The sequence below is a fragment of the Chelonia mydas genome, chromosome 14 (assembly GCF_015237465.2).
Source record: "Chelonia mydas isolate rCheMyd1 chromosome 14, rCheMyd1.pri.v2, whole genome shotgun sequence".
Lineage (NCBI taxonomy): Eukaryota > Metazoa > Chordata > Testudines > Cheloniidae > Chelonia > Chelonia mydas.
In genome coordinates this window covers 27,246,213-27,266,246 of record NC_051254.2, presented here as the reverse complement: position 1 = coordinate 27,266,246, position 20,034 = coordinate 27,246,213, and the positions used below count along the sequence as shown (strand labels likewise).

General features: G+C 52.4%; 1 protein-coding gene across 2 annotated transcripts; it reads right to left on the bottom strand.

Moving 5' to 3' along the window:
* Positions 1-494: 494 nt before the first annotated feature.
* On the bottom strand, positions 495-17,441 carry LOC102937225 (zinc finger protein RFP). Of its 2 annotated transcripts, none has more exons than XM_027832412.3 (7): positions 13,471-17,441; positions 10,893-10,988; positions 10,185-10,301; positions 9,218-9,240; positions 7,236-7,351; positions 5,047-5,106; positions 495-2,413 (listed from the first exon to the last, which is right to left on the bottom strand). In XM_027832412.3, the coding sequence occupies exons 1-7, from the start codon at positions 13,885-13,887 to the stop codon at positions 1,902-1,904; spliced, it is 1,341 nt and encodes a 446-aa protein (XP_027688213.2). In that variant the 5' UTR covers positions 13,888-17,441; the 3' UTR covers positions 495-1,901. The 2 variants fall into 2 exon arrangements, with proteins under 2 accessions (XP_027688213.2, XP_027688212.2); XM_027832411.3 differs by having other exon boundaries at positions 10,071-10,301; positions 13,471-17,422.
* Positions 17,442-20,034: the final 2,593 nt, after the last annotated feature.

The window sequence follows — 20,034 nt, the reverse complement described above, 5'->3', positions numbered from 1 at the left end:
TTTACGTTTAATCTTTGTAAAACTCCATGCACAGAAGGGAAAGTAACAATCCTACCCACTCCCCACCGCCATCCCCCAGCCCGTTCCAGATGCCCCAGTCTCTTCCTGTCATTTTTTCTCCTTGGCCCAATACTGAGCCCATAATCACTGTGGACTAGGTCTGCTGGGGGGAAATACAAGCCAGGGATCCTTGTTTGGGTTTTCTCTGACTCTGGGCAGAGGAGTGTCAGGCCGGAGAGATGGGACAATGGGGACTGCTCAGCACACAAAGCTGGACATGCTGAAGTCCACAATGAGCAGCAATCTGCCCCTCTGCACAGGCTCTTTGCTGCTGAAGCTCCCCGCAAATGTTTCCCACCAACGCATTTGCCTCCACGGGTCTAGATTCTGACCCAGGTTGTACCATCGCTCCTTTGACCTCAGCGGTCAGCCAGTGTTTGGGGCCTTGCTAGGTTCTTCCATTGGGAGGAGAAACTGATTATAGGAGTCAGGTATTTCTTTGGTGCAATCTTTATTATTTACAAACAATGTCCACACATGCCTGTGCCCGGTACAAACAAACAGCAGCCCGCAGTTTCCTTACTCAGAACTCCACGTCTGCGTTTCTAGGGAACCCTGTGCCTGAAGCAAGCTCTGTCTCTCCGTTTCCTCCCGGGATCACACTCCCGACTGCTTCTCTTGGCTTTCTGCCTCACGCACACAAGGCTGCCTGCTCTACATTCAACCTGGTGACTTTATTCAGGGCTGGGAAACATTGTGTGCTCCGAGTGCCACGGCTAGATCAACCTAACCCCTGGTGCAGACAATGGAATTCCACTGCTGACCGGGCTGTGGCCTCGCAGAAAGTGGGATTAACTAGAGCGATGGAAAAAACACTTCTGTCAATGTAGGAAGCATCTACACTAGGGCACTTCAGGCACACAGCTGTAGCATTGTAGCTGTGCCACTCTAGCCACTGTAGGGTAGACACACCATAATTCATCCTGAGGCCTAGTCCACACCCAAACCTTAGGTCAGTCTAGCTACATCACCCAGAGCTGTGAAAAATGTCACACCCTGTGTGATGTAGTTAGGTCCATCTAACCCCAATATAGACGCAGATAGGTCAAGGGAAGAATTCTTTGTTGCCCTAACTACTGCCTCTCTATCAGTGTAGGATGTGTCTATGCTAGCCATTCATTTCTACTGGATACTGGGATGAATGCACACTCCCCAGTCCCTGACTCTCCCTCTGCTAGTATCCCTGCTGGTGCGGAGTCTCCAGCTTCTCCCCAAACACCAATTAACTCTGTGTCCCTGCCATCCCCACATCTGCCTGTCCCCAGCCCAGCTGTCAATTCTACCCCCAACCCCACATCACTTCTGCCCCCAGCCCCTCCCTCAGTTCTGCCCCTGCAGCCCCCACATCTGCCCCTCAGGGCGCCTCTGCTCCTCCTGCAGCTCCAGGGTACTTCCCCCTCCCCGTCTCATCCCTGATTCTGCACAGAGGGATGGGGGAAGAGCTTCCAGGGGTCACTGAGCTAAGAGGCCAGATGGCTGGGAAGACAGGAGTCCTCCAGGCGACAGGGGCTAGGGTGACTGTGGCTAGAAAAGCCCATTGTTTCATTCCCAGTGGCCTGTTCACCCCCCTTCCCCCCTCAGTGGCACTGTCTGACCCAGGATCCCCAGAGTCCTCCTAGATCATAGAGGACAGTGACAAACAGGCTGCACAGTCCCTGGGGCAGTGATAAGTTTGGCTTCTCTACCCCGCTCACTCTCTGCTCTCTATGGTTTGACAGTCCGGAGGCTGCACAGAGTTGAGGTCAGAAGCAACCTCCAGGGTCATAGAGACTAGGGTGTGTGAGGCTAGAGAGGCTGATCTCAGGGTCCCCAGTGGAATATTCCCCCTGCCCCCGGGTGTCTCAGGGACACAGTCTAAGCCGGGATCTCCACACCCGGAGGCAGGGGCGGATTCTCTCCCCAGGGACGGAGCCCGGCGGGAAAGTGAAGATCGGGGCCTCGTCACCAGCATCAATAAATGTCACCTGGCCCCGGTCACAGTCCAGACAAACCCGGATCCTGCTGGGGGCCCAGCTCAGGGGCAGGGGGGTCACAGGGGAGGTAAGAACCCGGAACTGACACAGCCACTGCTCCACAGCCCAGATCCCCCCCTCATGGCCATGGCTGATCCGTCCCTTTTTCCCCACAGTCTCTCTGGCCACCCCCACAGCCCAGTATCGCCCACCCTCCACCTCCACCTCCCAGCAATGTCTCCCTGAGGTGAATCCCTCACAGCCCAGCACCCAGGGCTCAGTGTCAAATCTCTCAGGGTTGTCGGGCAGATCCTGCCGTGTGTCTCCCCATCTCACACTTTTCCGATCCTCAGACAGGACAAGTTGGGGATGAGCCGTGTCTGGATCCAGAGTCACATTCGCTGGGGAGACAGAGAGAGAATCAGAGCATTAGGGGCAGAGCTCAGCCCTGGGGGAGGCTGGGATCATTTCTCACACTCCCCAGCAGCACCGTTCTGGCTGGGTCAGTCCTGGATCTGTCTTGAGCACCCGAGACTGAGCAGAGATGTCACTGCAGTTCCCCTGTCTCTGTAATAAGAACAGGAGTACTTGTGGCACCTTAGAGACTAACAAATTTATTAAAGCATAAGCTTTCATGGGCTACAGCCCACTTCATCGGATGAAGTGGGCTGTAGCCCATGAAAGCTTATGCTCTAATAAATTTGTTAGTCTCTAAGGTGCCACAAGTACTCCTGTTCTTTTTGCGGATACAGACTAACACGGCCGCTACTCTGAAACCTGTCTTTGTAATGGGACCCACTTCACTAGTTTCTCATTTATTGCAGAGGCTTCAGCTCCCAGCTTCCCATTCTGGGGCTGCTCCATTCCCAGCGGCACAGATATAGACAGGAAGATGTCAGAAGCTTTGATTGAGAAGGGAGCAGAACAGGCAGGTACCAGCTTTAAACCTGAGAGGGAAGCTCCCTCTCCTAATGCAGCCTCCACTCCCACGCAGGGAACCAGAGAGGAAGATGCAGCATTGGGGAAGAGCTGCTTAACACCAGTGAGTAGGAGGTGGCATTAGATGGGGTAGCCCCATCCCCAGCCCAAAGAGAAAGGAGGAGCTGGCAGCGTCGGAGGGAGAGCACCTCCCCAATCCAGGAAGCAGTGAGCAGCTCTAATGGGAGAGCCCAGTCCTGCCCAGAGGAAAGGCAGGATGTTGGAGAAGAGCAATAGGGAGACTCCCTGCACTGGAGTAAAGCAGAGGGATGTGTTAGCCTCAGGGCAGAGAGCTCTGTCTGGGTGCTGCTCAGTGAGAGTGTTTCTGTTCATCAGCGTGGACATGAACTCAGCACTAACCTTGATGTCAGGATTTTTTGTGTGATGTCAGCTTGGGATCTTCCCAGTTCCTGAACCTTGGTAGAATTGGGGGTGGGGGGTAACAGGTCCTGCAGCCTGTGGCCCCACCCCCTCCTTGGCCCCACCCCACCGACATCCCGCCCCCAGACCAGGTTGGGAGCCTGGGCCACTGTGGAGAGCCCCTGACCCTCCACCTGCCCTGGGCCGAGGTCCAGGGGGCCTGAGAGCAGTCCCCGGCCCATGTCCCCGCTCCCTGGAGTGCGCCACCCAGGGCGGGTGGACGGGCCAGGGCTCCCCAGTGCGGCCCGGGCTCCTTGGGTGACAGCCCAGTTCTAGCTCCCGGCCTAACCAGGGGGCAGGGTCTTGGGGGAAGAGGAGCAGGGGTGGAGCCACTGAGAGGGGCCAGGACCGGACAGAGGCTGGTGCCGCGGGCAGGGGCTGCACTTCATGGGGGGAAGCTGATCAGCTGCCATGCCACAAAGCACAGCCCCTGGCTGTGAAGCTCCAGGCCTGCCCAAGGCTTGCGGTTTGTGGGGGCAACATGGCCCCCTGCCCCCAGGAGCGGATTTACCATTAAACACACCGTGCGGTGGCCCGGGGCCCCCAACGACAGGGGGGCTCCCAAAATGCGGCAACGCAGCAGAGCTCAGGCAGGCAGTGGCCCCGTGCTGCTCCTGGAAGTGGCCGGCTGCTGGCACGTCTCTCCGCACCCCTGGCAGGGCGGGAGGTGGCTCCAAGCGCTGCCTGACCCACTGCCTCCCTTCCCCCAAGGGGTGCACAGGGACGTGCCATCAGCAGCGCAGCAGGGCTAAGGCGGCTCCCTGCCGGCTCTGCCTCCCTCCCTCCACACCGCGCCGCTGTCCCTGCAGCCCCTGGGGGAGAGGGGTGTATCCGCGCGTTGCCCCCGCCCCGAGCGCCGACTCCGCAGCTTCCATTGGCCGGGAACTGCGGCCAAATGGAGCTGCAGGGGTGGTGCCTGCAGGCAGCGCCGTGCAAACACCCCTGCCCCCCCGCCAAGGAGCCGCTGCCAGAGGGGTGTGCCAGTCGCTTTTGGAGCCGTGCCGCCTGAGATAAACGAAGCCCCCCTGCCCCCCTCCCGCACCCCAACCCCCTGCCCCAGCCCAGAGCTCGCACCCAAACTTTCTCCCAAAGCCTGAACCCCTCACCCCCTCCTGCACCCCAACTCCCTGCCCCAACCCAGAGCTCACACCCAGCCCTCAAACTCCCTCCCAGAGCCTGACCTCTGCATCCCAACCCCTGCCCCAGTCAAGGTACCTCACTTTATTTTCCTTTACTTCCTATTACTTATAATATAGGAGGAAGACGAAGAAAAAAAGAATGAAAAACAGGGGGGAGATAAGAGAGAATGATCTTTTTCTTGGCTGGGTCCCGAGGATGGGGCGGGGGGGGGGGGGGGCGAAAATGAAGCTTCACACAGGGACCCACTAACTCTAAATCCGCCCCTGCCTGCTCCCAAACTATGCCCATGTTAAAAAGTAGGGGGGCCTGACCATCCCACTTCTAAAAGTGGTATGGCCTGGCCCCTGGATCTCCTCACTGTTCAATGGGTTATTTTTAGGGCTGTGTGTGTCATGGTTGCTGTTGGTTTGGTTGATGACTTTAGCTACCATCTCATGAAGATGTTTTCACTGGAATTTTCTCTCAAGTTAAAGACAATCTCCACCTGCAAACTCACCCTGTCTGTGTGCTTGTAGGTATTTCCCTCTTTTTGTCTCCAGTGCAGACAGCAGAGTGTCTGGAGGGGAAAGGATAAGAGAGGTGAGATTTCAGGCTTTCATATTATAACAGCATCCCCACTCTCAACTCGTAGACCTGTGTTTTCATCATGACAGAGAAACACTCAGGTAATTAATATAAAAAGGTCGGAAGCCTTCTATTTCCTCTCTCTTCAGGCATCTCCCAGCAATGGAGCCAACATCCATGAAGCCTCACAACCATCCCAGGATACAAAATCTGTAAATGCGATTTACTTTTCCCGCCTCATCACCCCCTCCCCCCGGTTCAGACTCCAGTTGCTGCCTTTCGTTGTAACCTAGACCCAGATCATACAAAGAATTTGACATAAAAGTAACTTTGCCCACTTTGGTCCCTTTGACACTAATGGGATGTTCAGAGTTTGTGAACTCCTGGCTCTGTTTGTGAGCTGTTGGGTCTGTTTACTCAGCGTCTCTACAAAGAGCAGCACCATGGGGCCCTCGTCCTCCATAGGCAGAAATATGCATCATAATAAAATCATTTTATCCACGTGAACATTGAGGCAGGGAGAAGGTTGACTCCATGAGCCAGATTCACCCCTGTACCGGAAAAAGGAGAGAGGAGAGGGGCCATTTGTGACTCCGCTGTTCAGTGGCTGCAGGGCCAGGTGCAGACCTTCGCCCAGGCTGAGGAAGTTCGGAAGCCAGCCACAGTTACATCCCTATGACAGTGGCCCCCGTGTGTCTTGGCCAGTGTGCAGAGAGTCTGAGGCCCAGCTTTACATGGCCCATGTCCCTCTGTCCCTGCTCCACCCCCCTCCCTCTTCCACCCGCCCTCACCACCCCCACCCCATTCCCAGCCCTCTCAGGAACACGCCTTGTGCCTGCAGCTGCTGGGGAGGAGGCACCAGAGGCTGCTGTGCTGGAGGGATCCCTCACCGTGGGGGAGGGGCTTTCTCCTTCCCCCCAGCCCATGTGCCCAGACTAGCTGCCGTACGAGACCAGAGCCCAGTGATGGGCTGGGTCCAGATTTAACAAGTGGCCTTTTATTTAGGTTCTAGATTTTGGGTGCCGACCTTTAGGGGCCTGGTTCTCATAGGGGTTGGGCACCTGCAGCTCCCACTGACTCCCCCTGCAGCTGTGGAGGCTGCACGGCTCTGGAGCACCTGCCCTGCAGCTCTCTAGTGGGGAGAGAGAAACTCAGGTACCCCAAATTCGGCCATTTTGTGATTGTGAGCTTTAATGCTGTGACCTTTGGTAAGTCATGAAATTATTGTGAGACATCCTGATGCCTGGGGCTCTGCTACATCGGCTCAAAGTATCTGCTTTCCACTAGTTATTAGATTAAGTATTGAGAATTGGTACCAAGGATCATTTCTTATGCATAAGTTTGGACAGACAGAGATTGTGCGTTTATACTGACTGACTTGGCTTTGGCCTGGTGAGTCGTTTGCTTGACATAAGGGAAATGTTGCCTTAAGTGACCTTGTTATTAAGTGATGTGTTCATAAGTTACTTAGTGGGACAAAGAGATGTTTTGACCACACAAGGTGCTTAAAGACAACAGGCACCAAAACATACTGCCAAGGAGCAGTTAACAAAGTCCAAAAACCCCCATGTGGAGAAAAGGGTCAAAGTGACCTGTGCAGGTCACTGTGTACTGAGTGATAATGAACGAATCAGAAAAGAGAATAACTTGAAAATAGCTTGGACAGCAAAAGCCCTGCCAATTAGAAAGTTCATGCATGTGTAGTGTATGAGTTATACAAGATACTATTAATAACACACAAAGGGGATTGGAAAAGAACTAATAAATATATAATTTGGATGCGTGTAACACGTAAGACATTGTAAAGGGCAGACGGAGCATCATAGGAGAAATGTATCATGACCTGCCTATGCCCCTGAAGAAGGTAACTGGGCAGTATTTCTTTCAGTATGTCTGTCATTTCTTACTTGAATAGTAATTGTAATGGCAAGACATGCTTTTGGAACAAATAAGGGGTTGAATTAATCAACCTGAGTGACTTGCACCCCAAGTGTGTGGCATTCTCACCCAACAATTAAATAGATGCATAATCTAATTATGAACCAATAGACCAGTGCCATTCGCCTCCAACACTCTCAGACACTGATCCCAGTTTCCCATCCCTAGATCCCTTCTAGGTACCTTTGAACTTTCTTAGAGCCTCCGATAGCGCAATAGTTTTCTGGGAGAAACCACTGACTCGCTCTTCCAGGTCAGGAGAAATCTCCTCCGGCTGCTGGAACTTCCCCTTCTCACACCTGGAGAGAAACAATTTCATATGATTATATTTCATTTCGTGACTCATTATAAATTCTTGCTGGTGAGTCGCCACTCTAATGGGCCTGGAGTTAGAATTCCTCTACTTCTCCCAGCCTCAGAACAGGTGCAACATTCCCCTCCAAGGACCCATTAATCTTCTTCAACTCTGGCCTGGAGAGACCTGCTCTGAGGATAAAAAGGGAATTGAGTCCCTATGGCCAATTCACTCCATGGCCTCCATGCTCTGAGGGACAGCAGGTTCCCAGGTAAAGTGCTGTAGAAATCCGCCCATTAGGAACTAGACTGAGACACCAACTCCCCACTCCCCAGTTCATTCCACACAGGTCTCCAAACAGTTCTCAGGTGGGGAAGACTCTTGACCACTGCTGCCCTGGGCTGAATGGTAACCAGTGCTCCAGCAGTGACAGGTCCATATTCCATCCCCACAATCCTGAGGCAGCCTCTAGGAAATACTTGAGGTCAGTCTTCCTCACTGAATGGATAATTCCAGAGTCTTCTTTACAAAGGTGAGAACCTCAGGATGAAGTTGATCAGAGAGGTTTGTATCCAACATGTGACCTTCACCACACATTCTGTTGTAGAGCCCTGGGGAGATGTGGTACTAACTGTGATGGGCTCCCCGGGGTACAGCCTGGGACTGTGAGACTGCTGCACCCCCTTAATTCTCTCCAGCCTGGGCTGTCTCTCACAATGCCTTGCTCGTGACAAGCAGCAAGCCCCTCCAGGCGTTGTTATCACTCAGCACAGCAGCATGCGGAGCTCCACACCCAGCTAGATTGCCTGAATGCTCCCAGGGCCACTCACAAATCACACAGAGAAAAGCACCAGCCAAATTCCCCCACCCCATATCCCAGATTCCAGCACCCAGCACTGTACGTCAGGACTATACCGTCTAATTTATTATTTGGTTCACCACTTCATCAATGGAAAGCCGATATACACCAGCCTTTGCAAAACCTGAGCAGATTTACCACACACTTCACACAAACTCACTGGTAGAGATAACCAGTAAAAGAAGTTTATTGACTACAAAAGATAGATTTTAAGTGACTATAAGTGATAGACAAAAAAAGTGAGAGTTAGTTACCAAAATACAATAAAATATAAGCACGCAGTCTAAACTCTCAACACTATTAGACTGGGCAACATCTAGATTAAGCATTTTTTCTCACCCCACTGGATATTGGAATTCATAGTACACAGATTTCACCCTTAAAATCTGGGCCAGCCTGCTCTGTTGGAGTCTTAAGCCTTCTCAATGTCTTGGTTGCTTGCAGCATAGGTGGAGGCAGGAGAAAGGCCAAGCATGGGCCCCCTGTGTTCTGTTTTACACCCTTAGCCCATGTGCTTGGAGAACACAAGTCCAGGCATGTCTCTGGTGGGCATTGCTGAGTCCACAGGCAAGGCTGAGCAATTGCCTTGGTGTGGCCTTATGCAAGTGAGTCATTGCATTGTAGCTCCCTTGCTGGATAATGTCTGGTGGTGTCTGTTCAGTACATACCCAGGTGTTGGTTACCTCCCTTGTCATTCTCTCTGGATAGCTAGTATCTGGGTGCCTCCCAAACCCACAGCATATTTTAGTGACAAGCATACAACACATTCTCATAATTTCATATGTATTGATGATATACACATTTAGATGGCACAGTGGGTTTCAGCAGATCATAACCTTTCCCGTGATACCTCACGTGGCATGCTTTATGTGCAATATCACAATTATATGTAAATGAGGACTCTGGGGTTACAGAGTGCTCCCCCAAGGTATAGAAAGTCACACTAACATCACCACCGAGCTCTTTCCCAGTGTTGTGAAATGTGAGGGGGAGGGAGAGAGAGCCACGTACCTGCTCAAGATGCTTCTGACATCCTATAGGAGAGAGAGAGAGAGGGAATTTCAGTCCCATCTGACACGCACACACAGGGGATCCCAGGGAAGGGATTCTTCAAATATGGGGAAGAGAGGCCCTGCCCTGACCCCAGGCCATGGATTCCCTGAGCTAATGGGACTTTTCCATCTCTAATATAGAATCATAGAATATCAGGGTTGGAAGGGACCTCAGGAGGTCATCTAGTCCAACCCCCAGCTCAAAGCAGGACCAATCCCCAATTTTTGCCCCAGATCCCTATGGCCCCCTCAAGGATTGAACTCACAACCCTGGGTTTAGCAGGCCAATGCTCAAACCACTGAGCTATCCCTCCCCCCGATCAATGTGTCTGTAATGCTCCAAAGAACAGGAATGCACACGCCAAGTTACACTGAGGTTTCCGACTGCTGGACTTTAGTTCTTACAATTCAGAAGCCCGCCCTTCCCTGTGTGGGGTTCTGGGATGTTTCTAACCACAGGCACCGGCTTCCAATTGTCCCTGGGGGTGCTCAACCCCAGACCCTGCCCCCACTCCACCCCTTCCCCCAATGCCACACCCCTGCCCCTCCTCTTCCTGCTCCCACTCTGCCCCCACCCTGCCCCTTCCCCGCCTCTTTCTGCGCCCTCCCCCAAGCACACCCTATTCCCGATCCTCCTCCTCCCTCCCAGCACCTCCTGCACACTGCGGAACAGCTGATTGTGGCAGACAGGAGGCGCTGGGAGGGAGGGGAGCTGGCTGCCGGTGGGTGCTAAGCACCTGCTAATTTTTTTACATGGGTGCTCCAGCCATGGAGCCACAGAGTCGGCATCTCTGTTTCTCACTCAGTCTCACTTGCAAGAATTCACTCGTTGGCTTCTGACACTTCCCCTCCATCTCACTGATCAGCTCACTGAGGCGGGAAATCTCTTCTGAGCATTTACTGAAATTTTCATTTTGTATCCTCACAATCTCCTTGTCCAACTTCTCCAGCTGGGACAACAGGAGTCGCTCTTGTTCCTCCAGGAACCACCGCAGTTGCTGAAATTCAGACACAATCTTCTGCCTCTCGGTTTGTGTTTGTTTCTGTATAAAAATAGGGAAAGGGCTAGTCAGGGACATGGATGGAGCCTGGGGCCCTTTCATGGAGAGCTGAGTGTGCGGGAGGGAGAACTTTGTTGAAAATCTTAAGATTTCTGACATTTGACTCTACCCTATGGGTACTAGGCAGAGGATTCTCTCACACCTTCCCCTTTGGCCCCGTACCTCTGAAAGGGATGTTTCCATGTCTGTCACGTTAGCATATTCTGTTATTCATGGTCTCTGAGAACTCCGACCCACAGCAGCAGGTGGCAGGACTCAGCACTACACTGACAGACATGCCAGGGGAGTTAAACAAACATTTTAACAATGCCAAGCAATCACCAGACACAGTGGACACCACTTCATATGTGACATTCAGTTCACTTGTGGGGATTTCTATGAAAGCCACAAGGGCTAGACATTCACTCATTAACTGAAATGGAAGCTTAGGGCTTGTCTAGACATGAATCTAACCCAGGAATCCACGATCATAGGGAAACACACACACGTCAATGTTCATCAGGGCCAAAGAGGAATCTGCCTCCAAACAGACCTCCCACTGCCAGTCCCTGCTGGTTAATAACAGGCACCTACCAGATACTCCCGGCTTTTCCCCTTTCCAGTCACTTTCAATCCCAGCAGCTTTTCTCGCTCTTCCCTCAGAGCCTTCAATTGGGCCTGGATTTTTTCCTGAAGAAACAGAAATGATTTGGGAGGTTTTATTTGGAGGGTTGAGAAGGGTGTGGAGCTGGGTGTTTTTCCATCCAAACCCTCAGATTGGTTGGTTCTAATCACTTTGTGACATCAGGACCACCAAGGAGATGAAACCTTCTCAGTGGAGACTGGGAGTGTGTCGTATTCAGACTTGTGAGCAATTCAGGTTCAATTTTTTTTTAATTAGAGAGAGATCTCATTTGTAACCAAGCCTTTTTGGTATTTATGAATAGATTAGTAGTGTAGCGCGTAACAGGACTCTGGAGTCACTTAGGGATGGATCAATAAACCTGTGTTCGAGAAGGCTTAATGAACAAAGTGATACAAATCCCAGAAGCCACCAGGGTTTAAATATGGGCTGGGATTTCAGCCCTGAAGACCTGGGGATTGCACTGGTTGGGCAGAGCTGGTCTAAACCCCAGGGCAAACCCCATGAGACATCGGGAGGCCATTCGTCTGGTCTGAAGCTGTGCAGTCCCAGTTTGGTGGAGCACTATTCCTGTCCATAGGGACTTAGCACTGGACGTGGCTTTGTCCGGTGAAAATGAGAGAGAGGAGGAAACAGAGCTGGATTTACAGCTTGCGTGCTCCCGGCAGGGTCCCCACACCGCCCCCGTAGCTGGGCAGTTGTGGGGCCCTGTGTCCGAGCTCCCTTCCCCTGCCTGCAGGGACTCGGAGCTCTAGGGTCCCCTGCTGCCTGTGGCATCTGGAAGCTGCAGAGTACCCCCACCGCCTGCAGCGGCTCCGAGCTCCTGACCCCCGTGGGAAGTAGGGATACCACCACTTTTAATGTTTGGGCACCCCAGTGCCCCCTGCACAGCCCCTCTACGACTTCCCAGTGCCCCCCACAGACCCCCCACTGCCACCTCACTGCCTAGCCCTCCCCACCCCCTCACTGCACAGAGCCACTCCACAAACCCTCCCAGACACCCAACTCTCCTGTGCCCTGCCCCTACTCACCGGCCCTAATGGGAGGTGTCTGCAGGGCTGAGCGAGGAGCCCTCCAGCAGGGTTGCGTGGGGCCGTCTCTCCCTCAGCTGGCCCCACCCCCTTCTGGGACCCGGAAGCAGCAACATTTGAAATTTTAGGTGCCCCTAGAATGCTCGTGCCCCTAGGCACATGCCTACTGCGCTAATGGGAAATCCGGCCCCGGGAGGAAACTGAGGACGCATGCAGGACACCAGCAGGGGGGCACCTCCATGCAGAATGACAAAGGCAGGGTGGGCCCATGCAGGCAGGCGTGGGGATGTCCCGTATTCTGGGGGTGTATCTCTGGCCACCCTAATGAGAAATGCTGATTTGTATGAAGAACAGCTGGGGATTGCCCGAGTGCTGTCCTAAACCTTTTCAGAGGCCATGTCTTCTGGGTAGGTACCATTCCCTGGTAAAGGTCCCAGAAGCAGTGGATTCTGGGAGATTTCCAAAGGCTGCAGGTGGGGCTAATGGAACCCCTTTGGCTGGTCCTTGCCCACATACACACTAGTACAGTTCAGATTGACACAGGTCAGCACCGCCAAGGAGTTATTTGCTACAATCCACTCTAATCCCCATGGTATTTGGCACAGCCCTGCGCTGTCTGGAGCCCTTTTGTGGGTGGATTCAAGGTGTTTGGGGTCCACCCAGTGTTTAGCACAGTGATCTCCTCTAGTACAGGCTGGCATCAGAGTTTAACCCCTGATGGAGCAACACAGGAGTTCAGAATCCCAGTGAGAAACCCCATCTCCCTGCTGGGCCTGGGACCTTTATCGAGGAGTCTTTCCCTCCTGATGGACAAACTTCTTCACAGGGGGCTGATGCTGAGGTGGCAGCATGGCCTACTGGTTCGGGCCATGGACTGGGACAGGGGAGAGCTGGGTTCTATGCCGAGCTTGGCCACTGACATGCTGGGTGACCCTGGGAAACTCACTGCTTCTCTTTGTGCCTCAGTTTCCCTTAACACCCTTTGTTTGTCTTGCTTACTTAGACTGTAAACTGCTCAGGGCAGGGATTGTCCCTCACTGTGTTTTGTGCAGGGCCCAGATCTCATTTTTGGTCTATTAGGGCTACTGTGATGCAAATAAAGATAATAATAATAAATTCTATTAAATAAATCTGTAACAACAGCTTGTAATTTCCCTTTTCCAGGCTGAAGGTAACACACTCACATAGCCTGGCCTGCAGCTCTTGTGATTTAAACCTCACTGATCAATTAACAGCTTCAATTAACAGTGGAAGGTGTTTTGAAAAGAATTGAAAATCTTAGAGAAAAGTTTCCCAAATCTGATATCTTTAAAGACTTCATTTTTTGCCTTTCTTCCCATGCTAGCTGATCATTTATTTTGTTATAGCATCTCCCGTACAATGACGGCTTTACAGAGCTGAATGATGTGTCACACCAGTGCCAGGTAACTTTCAGTGAAATTAGCCTGTAATTAAAATCCAAAGTTATTACCCATTAAACTTGACAGCAATTCCCTACCTTGTACTCCTGGGCAGCCTCCTCTATGGGAACCACCCTGTGAGCTCTGTGAGCCCGGGACTCTCTGCAGATCACACAGATGGGGGTTTGATCCTCTTCACAGAACAGTTTCAGAGCCTCCTGGTGTCTCTCACACACCCCGTCCCCTCCTGCTCCTTTTGCTGCCTGTAAACTCAGCCGTTTGGCGATTTCTACGACATTTGCCAGCTGCCTGTTGGGCCTGAGGTTTTTCTGTTGCACAGTTTCTCTGCACTGAGGGCAGGAGGCAGCTGTGTTGGATCCCACCCAGCACTGGCTGATGCAGGCTTGGCAGAAATTGTGCCCACACTCCAGAGTGACAGGGTGTGTGAAATACTCCAGACAGATGGGACATGTCGCTTCCTCCTGGAGACTTTCCATGGGGTTCTCTGCAGCCATGGCTCCCTCTGGGCAGAGTACCAGGGTAAGTTTCAATTTCCTGAGTTCACACAATGCCCCGCCTGCAGCAGCAAGGTGGTGTTTCCCTTCCTGGAACTGATTCACTCTGTTTGCTGAATTGGAAAGAGCCAACTCCCAACTGGTAACACTACCGCCCTGGAGGCTTTCATGAAAAATGTACCCCTCTAGGGCTCTGGTCCTGCAATCAGCCCCCTGTGCTGGTGTGGAGGGTCACTGGGGCTTCACATGGACATCAGAATCCATCCACCTGTCCTGACGAGCTTGCAGAACTAACGAGTGATATTTAGGCTTGGGCAGAATTCATTTGATTTAATATATCATTTTGACAGATACAATTTATTTTTAAGTATTTTTTTATATTTATCTATTTCAACTTTCACAGTTTTTATCAATTTAAATGTTCACATTTGTGGGAATTTATGGGGAGGGGGGTCAGACAATATTTTGGTCACGCAATAATTATTTAATGGCAGTAGATACTAAGATTCAACAAGTGAAAACTTTGTAACCATTAAAACACAAATTGTCAGCATCACATGTCAAAATATACTAAGTAAACATCCTTAAATCAAACTCTAATAAGTTCTCATGCAGCATTTTTCTTACTGTCCCTATTTGTAAATTTAAATGATCGTCAATGGAAATTTTTTTCATCAGTTTGTGTGTGCAAAGTGAAATCAATGATTACAGACATCTGCTGCTATAATCTAACCCTTCCAAGTCTAGTCATATTAAATCCACTGGCCAAAAACTTGGTTTAGCTGGAATCAATGTTTCAAAGGCCTGATTCTCATTTACACTAACGCTGCTCTGGCTCAGTGTAAAGGGGCCACAGTGTCACCAACACTCATGATTTTACAATAAGTCTTATGATATTTGGTGGGTTTGTTAAAGCCCCAGCTCCTGGAAGCATGTGATGAGGTGAGACTCTTGGCTTTCATTTCCTAAACAAAGGAAGTTGCTAGCTCTCTTGGTTGCAGAGAAAAACTTAAAAATGTGATCCGAGTGAAGCCTAAAGGTCTGAGAAACCAGAATGCAAATAGAAAGAACTCAACATTTATTATTATTTTTATGTCTCATAAAAGGCAATCACGTAATTCTGGGGGTCCTGACTCATGATTTTTAAAGGTTTGGGATTGGCGGGACTGTGCCACTGAGAATTCAGACCTTAAATCTCTATCCGCTACCCATGGAAAGCCCCCTAATTTAGCATGGTTAACAGAAAAGGAAATAGACAAAGACGGCAAGGTGTGGGAATGCGCATGGAGCCAGGCTGTAGGCCCAAGCAGCAAATGAGCACAGCCCCCCCCCCCCCCCCCGAGTCGGAGGTGAACTAAAGAGACAAATTAGAACGTTCATTTTTATGTTTACGTCCTTCGAGCCTTTGCTGGAGAAGCCAGGCCTGAAAACAGGAACTGATCACTGCCAAGGCAGTATTGCCGGCAGCATGTAATCAAAAATCTTGAGGTTGGGGGGTGGGGCACAGAGAGCTAGAAGAGCAAGAAACTGACCTTTGTTGAAGTGAGCACTGAGGCTCTGTCTACACTAGCAAGTTTCTGCACAATAAAACAGCTTTCTGCGGTGAAACTCCGGAGGTGCACACACTGCCAAGCCACTTTGTGTGCAGAAACTGCGCTGTTGTACCGCTGTATGAAAACTACCCCCGATGAGAGGCGTACAGCTTTCTGCGCCAGGGCTACAGTGCCGCGGTGCCAGTGTAGACACCCTGGTCGATTACAGCGCTGCGATTGGCCTCTGGGAGGTGTCCCATAACGCCTGTTCTCGCCTCTCTGGTCATCGGTTTGAACTCTACTGTCCTGCCCTCAGGTGACCAACCGTCAGCCCCAACCTCTAAATTCCTTGGGAATTTTGAAAGTCTCCTTCCTGTTTGCTCAGTGATGCAAAGAGGTCTCAGCACCTCTTTGCAAGTGACCAGGCCTACTCCACGCACCAGGTGATCCCCCGCTTGGAGCAATGCCGAGCTGCTGGATCTCATCGGCATTTGGGGAGAGGAGACTGTCCAGTCTCTGCTCCGCTCCAGCTGCAGGAATTATGATACCTTCGGACAGATATCACGCTTCATGATGGAAAGGGGCCATGACCGGGACACGTTGGAATGCAGGGTCAAAGTGAAGGAGCTGCGGAACGCCTACCTCAAGGAGCGGGAGGCAAACTGCCGCTCCGTTGCTGTGCCCACGAGCTGCCGGTACTACACAGAGCTGGATATGATACTCGGCGGTGACCCCACCTCCACCACAGAAACCACCGTGGATACTTCGGTGGCTCAGGGGACCATTGAGAGTGGACTGAACCAGAAGGAGGAAATCGTGGATGGGGATATGGAGGGGGAGGGGGACCCAGAGACAGAGGATGACTTTGTGTTCACAGATGCATGCAGCCAGGAGCTCTTCTCTACCCAGGAGGAGGCTAGCCAGTCACAGCAGTCGGAGTTTGGCAAAGCGGAAACAGGACAGGAGGCCCCTGGTAAGTGGTTTTGATTTTGGGAATCGCTGAAGTGAGTTGTTGGAGGGGAGGAGGGCTGGAGAAGGCCGTCTTGTGTCTGTGCACTGAGCTTGCGGGAGAGATATGCAGAAGGCTGCCTTGCATCTGTGCGATGCGCTTATCACCACATGCCTAGGAAGAGCGGCAGAACGGTGTTGATGGACTCCCACACTTCATGAGAATCTGCCTCAGAGATCTCCATGAAACTCTCATGGAGTAATACTGGGCAATCCACTGCCACAGGTTCTTGAATGATGCTTTTCCCATAGTCCCAGCATTTATGGGGTTTCTCTCCTGTGAGAGTTTTCTGATGTGTATTAATGGTTGATTTCAAACTTAAACTTTTTCCGCATTCAAGGCATTTATAGGATCTTTCACCTGTGTGGATTCTTCCATTTTTAGAATGGGATGAACTTTCAATAAAACCTTCCCCACACTCTTGGCATTTATAGGGTCTCTCTCCCATGTGGATTCGTCCATGTTGAATAAGGGATGAAATTTGCTTAAACTTATTCCACACTCAAGGTATTTATAGGGTTTCTCTCCTGTGTGCAGTCTTGGGTGCTTAATAAAGTTTAACTTCTCACTTAAGCTTTTCCCACAGTCTAAGCATTTATAGGACTTCTCTCCTGTGTGGGTTCTCCAATGTGTAAGAAGGTTTGCACTGAAACAGAATCTTTTCCCACAGTCAAGGCATTTCTAGGGTTTCTCTTCATTGTGACTTGACAGCTGGAGAGATGGGGTGAATTAGCATATCCATTACATTTCTGACTCCCTTGTTCCCTTGAATGGCGTATGGAGATGCAAGTCTCTCTCACACTGGAGCTGTGCACTATGCGACCCTCCTCCCCTAATACAACTGACCAGGGAAGAACCTGACCAGATCCAGAGAGGCAGACCCCATGGCTTCTAATAGGTGATGAAACAGGAATCCTTTACCCAGCAAAGTCACCGTCTCATAGTTCTCCTGCATGACGTCCCGGTAGAGGGCTCTCTGACCGGGGTCCAGCAGAGCCCCCTGCCCCTGGGTGAAATACACAGTCACCTCTTCGAAGGTCACCGGCATCTGAAACAAGAGTCCCCCACTCAGCACCTGCTGCCACAATCTCAGTATTCATGGGGGAGGAGGCCAGAAAAGCGGAATCCCACCCCCACCCTGCTCAGAGCAGCCAGGAGGCTTCAGGGGGTGGAAGAAGGTGAGAGCTCCTTGTCCCCCCCCAGCACACGGAGCAGGGCAGGGTCTTCTCATTTCCCACTCGCCTGCCAGCCACAGGCTGATACGGGAAGCAGAGCTCTGAACCGGGGACAGGGACAGGAATCCCGACAGCTTCCCTTCGTATTTCACAGCAGCCCCGAGCAAGTGGGGTCAGGCTCCAGCACTAGGAGTCTGGTCCGTTTTCCCAGCCCTGCCCAAGGGGGTGTTTCCTGTTTCAGAAATGGGGGAATGTTCCCCCCTCCCCCCACCTGCCACTGGGCCTATTCAGAAAATCAGGCTCCAAGTTGAATGTGCCCCAGCAGGTTTATCACACGCTGTCCCTTCCCCCTCTACACCAACCCCCCACAGCTCCCTGAAAATCCCCTACCTGAGCTGGCTCCATCACAGCCATTTCCCTTCCCTGTCCCCTGGGACGGTCTGGAGCGAAACGTGGATGTGATTCCTCAGCCTGTCAGGGCGAGAGGGGTGACAGGGGAGGTTTCAGAAGGGGCTTGAGTCCATGTCACACCCCGATTCCCCCCAGGCTCCCTCCCTGCAGACAGACGCTCTGGGCTCTGCCACTCTGGGAAAACCCTCAGTCACTTTATTCCAACACAGACCCGGCTCCTCCCACCAGCACTGAACAAATGTTAGAAAAAGAGCAGAATCAAAGGAGCCACTTGGCGCCAATATCAGGGGGAATCCCCCCCAGAGGGCAGCGGGTCCCCCCAGCAGCGGGGGGACTGGGTAGAGGCAGGATCTGGTTTTTCCTCTGTCAGCTCCTCCCCTTGTTCCCAGGAGAGTCAGGCTGCCCAGGGGGATGCAGGGAATGGATCCGGGCGGGTCTGGGAGCTGGGAACCTCCCTCCCCACTTCTGGCTCCTGCTGCCCCTTTCGGTCTCACCATTCCCCTTCCTGTCTCCGTCCCTCTCCCCTCTGCCTGGGAGAACTGGGGACTGTCCCGTTCCCATGGGCACTCGCTCTCCAGTGTGAGCCTGGCTGTGTCACTGAGGGCAGCAGCTCTGGGACCCACAGACACAGGGGATCCTCCTCCCCACTCCTCCCCCCGGTACAAACTCACCAGCAGGTCCCTGAAAGGGGCCCTTTGTGCAGAGTCACTGTCCTGCCTGGCCCCAGCCCTGTCCCCCAGGTCTCTCCCAGTCACCTGCAGGCTCCGGCTCCGATGTGGGCAGCACTTGGGTTACCCCAGAGGGTGGTTCCAGGCTCTGGAGAAAGTGTCCACCTGGGCTGGGCAGAGAGGTTGGGTTAATGAAGCACAGACCCCGCTGGGGAGCAGCAGTTTCACAGTCTGGGCCCTCAGGTAGAGGAGGCAGCAGTGTCTGACCCAGGGACCTCAATTCAAGGGCTCTAATATCAGGAGCAGAGAGAGTCACGCACCAACCACCTCCTCTCCCTGAGCAATAACCGGAGTCCTCTGGTGGTTGCAGCTAATGACTGAGCCTCCCTGTCCTGCCCCTGCAGCCCCCAGGGACAGGCAGGCAGAGGCTGATCCCATGGGCCCATCCGCGCTCCCCCCCTGCCAGAGCCAGCAGTGACTCCGGTCAGCGTGGCTGAGATCTGAATCCTGCCCGGAAATCAGACCAGAGTCCTGGGCAGCCCCCAACACTCAGGAGACAGACCCCAAAATCATGAGTATGTCTGAAAATCATAAATTGGGAGCAGGGTGTCTGTGGGTGTGCGTGCAGGGAGGGTGTCTGGATATTTGCCTTAAAAAGAAAAGGAGGACTTGTGGCACCTTAGAGACTAACCAATTTATTTGAGCGTAAGCTTTCGTGAGCTACAGCGCATCCGATGAAGTGAGCTGTAGCTCACGAAAGCTTATGCTCAAATAAATTGGTTAGTCTCTAAGGTGCCACAAGCCCTCCTTTTCTTTTTGCGAATACAGACTAACAAGGCTGTTACTCTGAAACCTGGATATTTGCCTTGTAACTTCTGAGCCCTTAGGTGGATGCCTCCACCTACCCCCTAAGCTTCAATGAGTATTTGGGGTAAAATATTTCCTCTCTGGCTGGTGGGTGGGGCAGCCCCTCCCCCTCTCCTGCCCCATGGGGTGGGGGAGCTGCCCTTGTATCTCTCCCTCTCATTATCCCGGACCCCTACCCTGTTTCTCCTCCTTCCTCAGCCAGTCTGCTCTTGCACTCACGGTCTCCCCCAGCGTCCCCACCCCACATCCCTCCTTTCCTTCGCAGTGCCCCCCACTCAGAGTTTCTTTCTATTGCAGCCCTGTTCCCATCTGCCCCAGAAGTCTCCCCAGATTCTCCTGCATCCCCCCATGCTCCCTTCAGCCACCCCCTGCCCCCCATCCCATCCTGTCCCCTGCATCCCCCTTCACCACCTCAGTCCTCCCTTATCTACACCCTGCCCCTCTTGAGCCCCCTTCCAGCTCACCCCCCCTCTGGCTCCCATGTG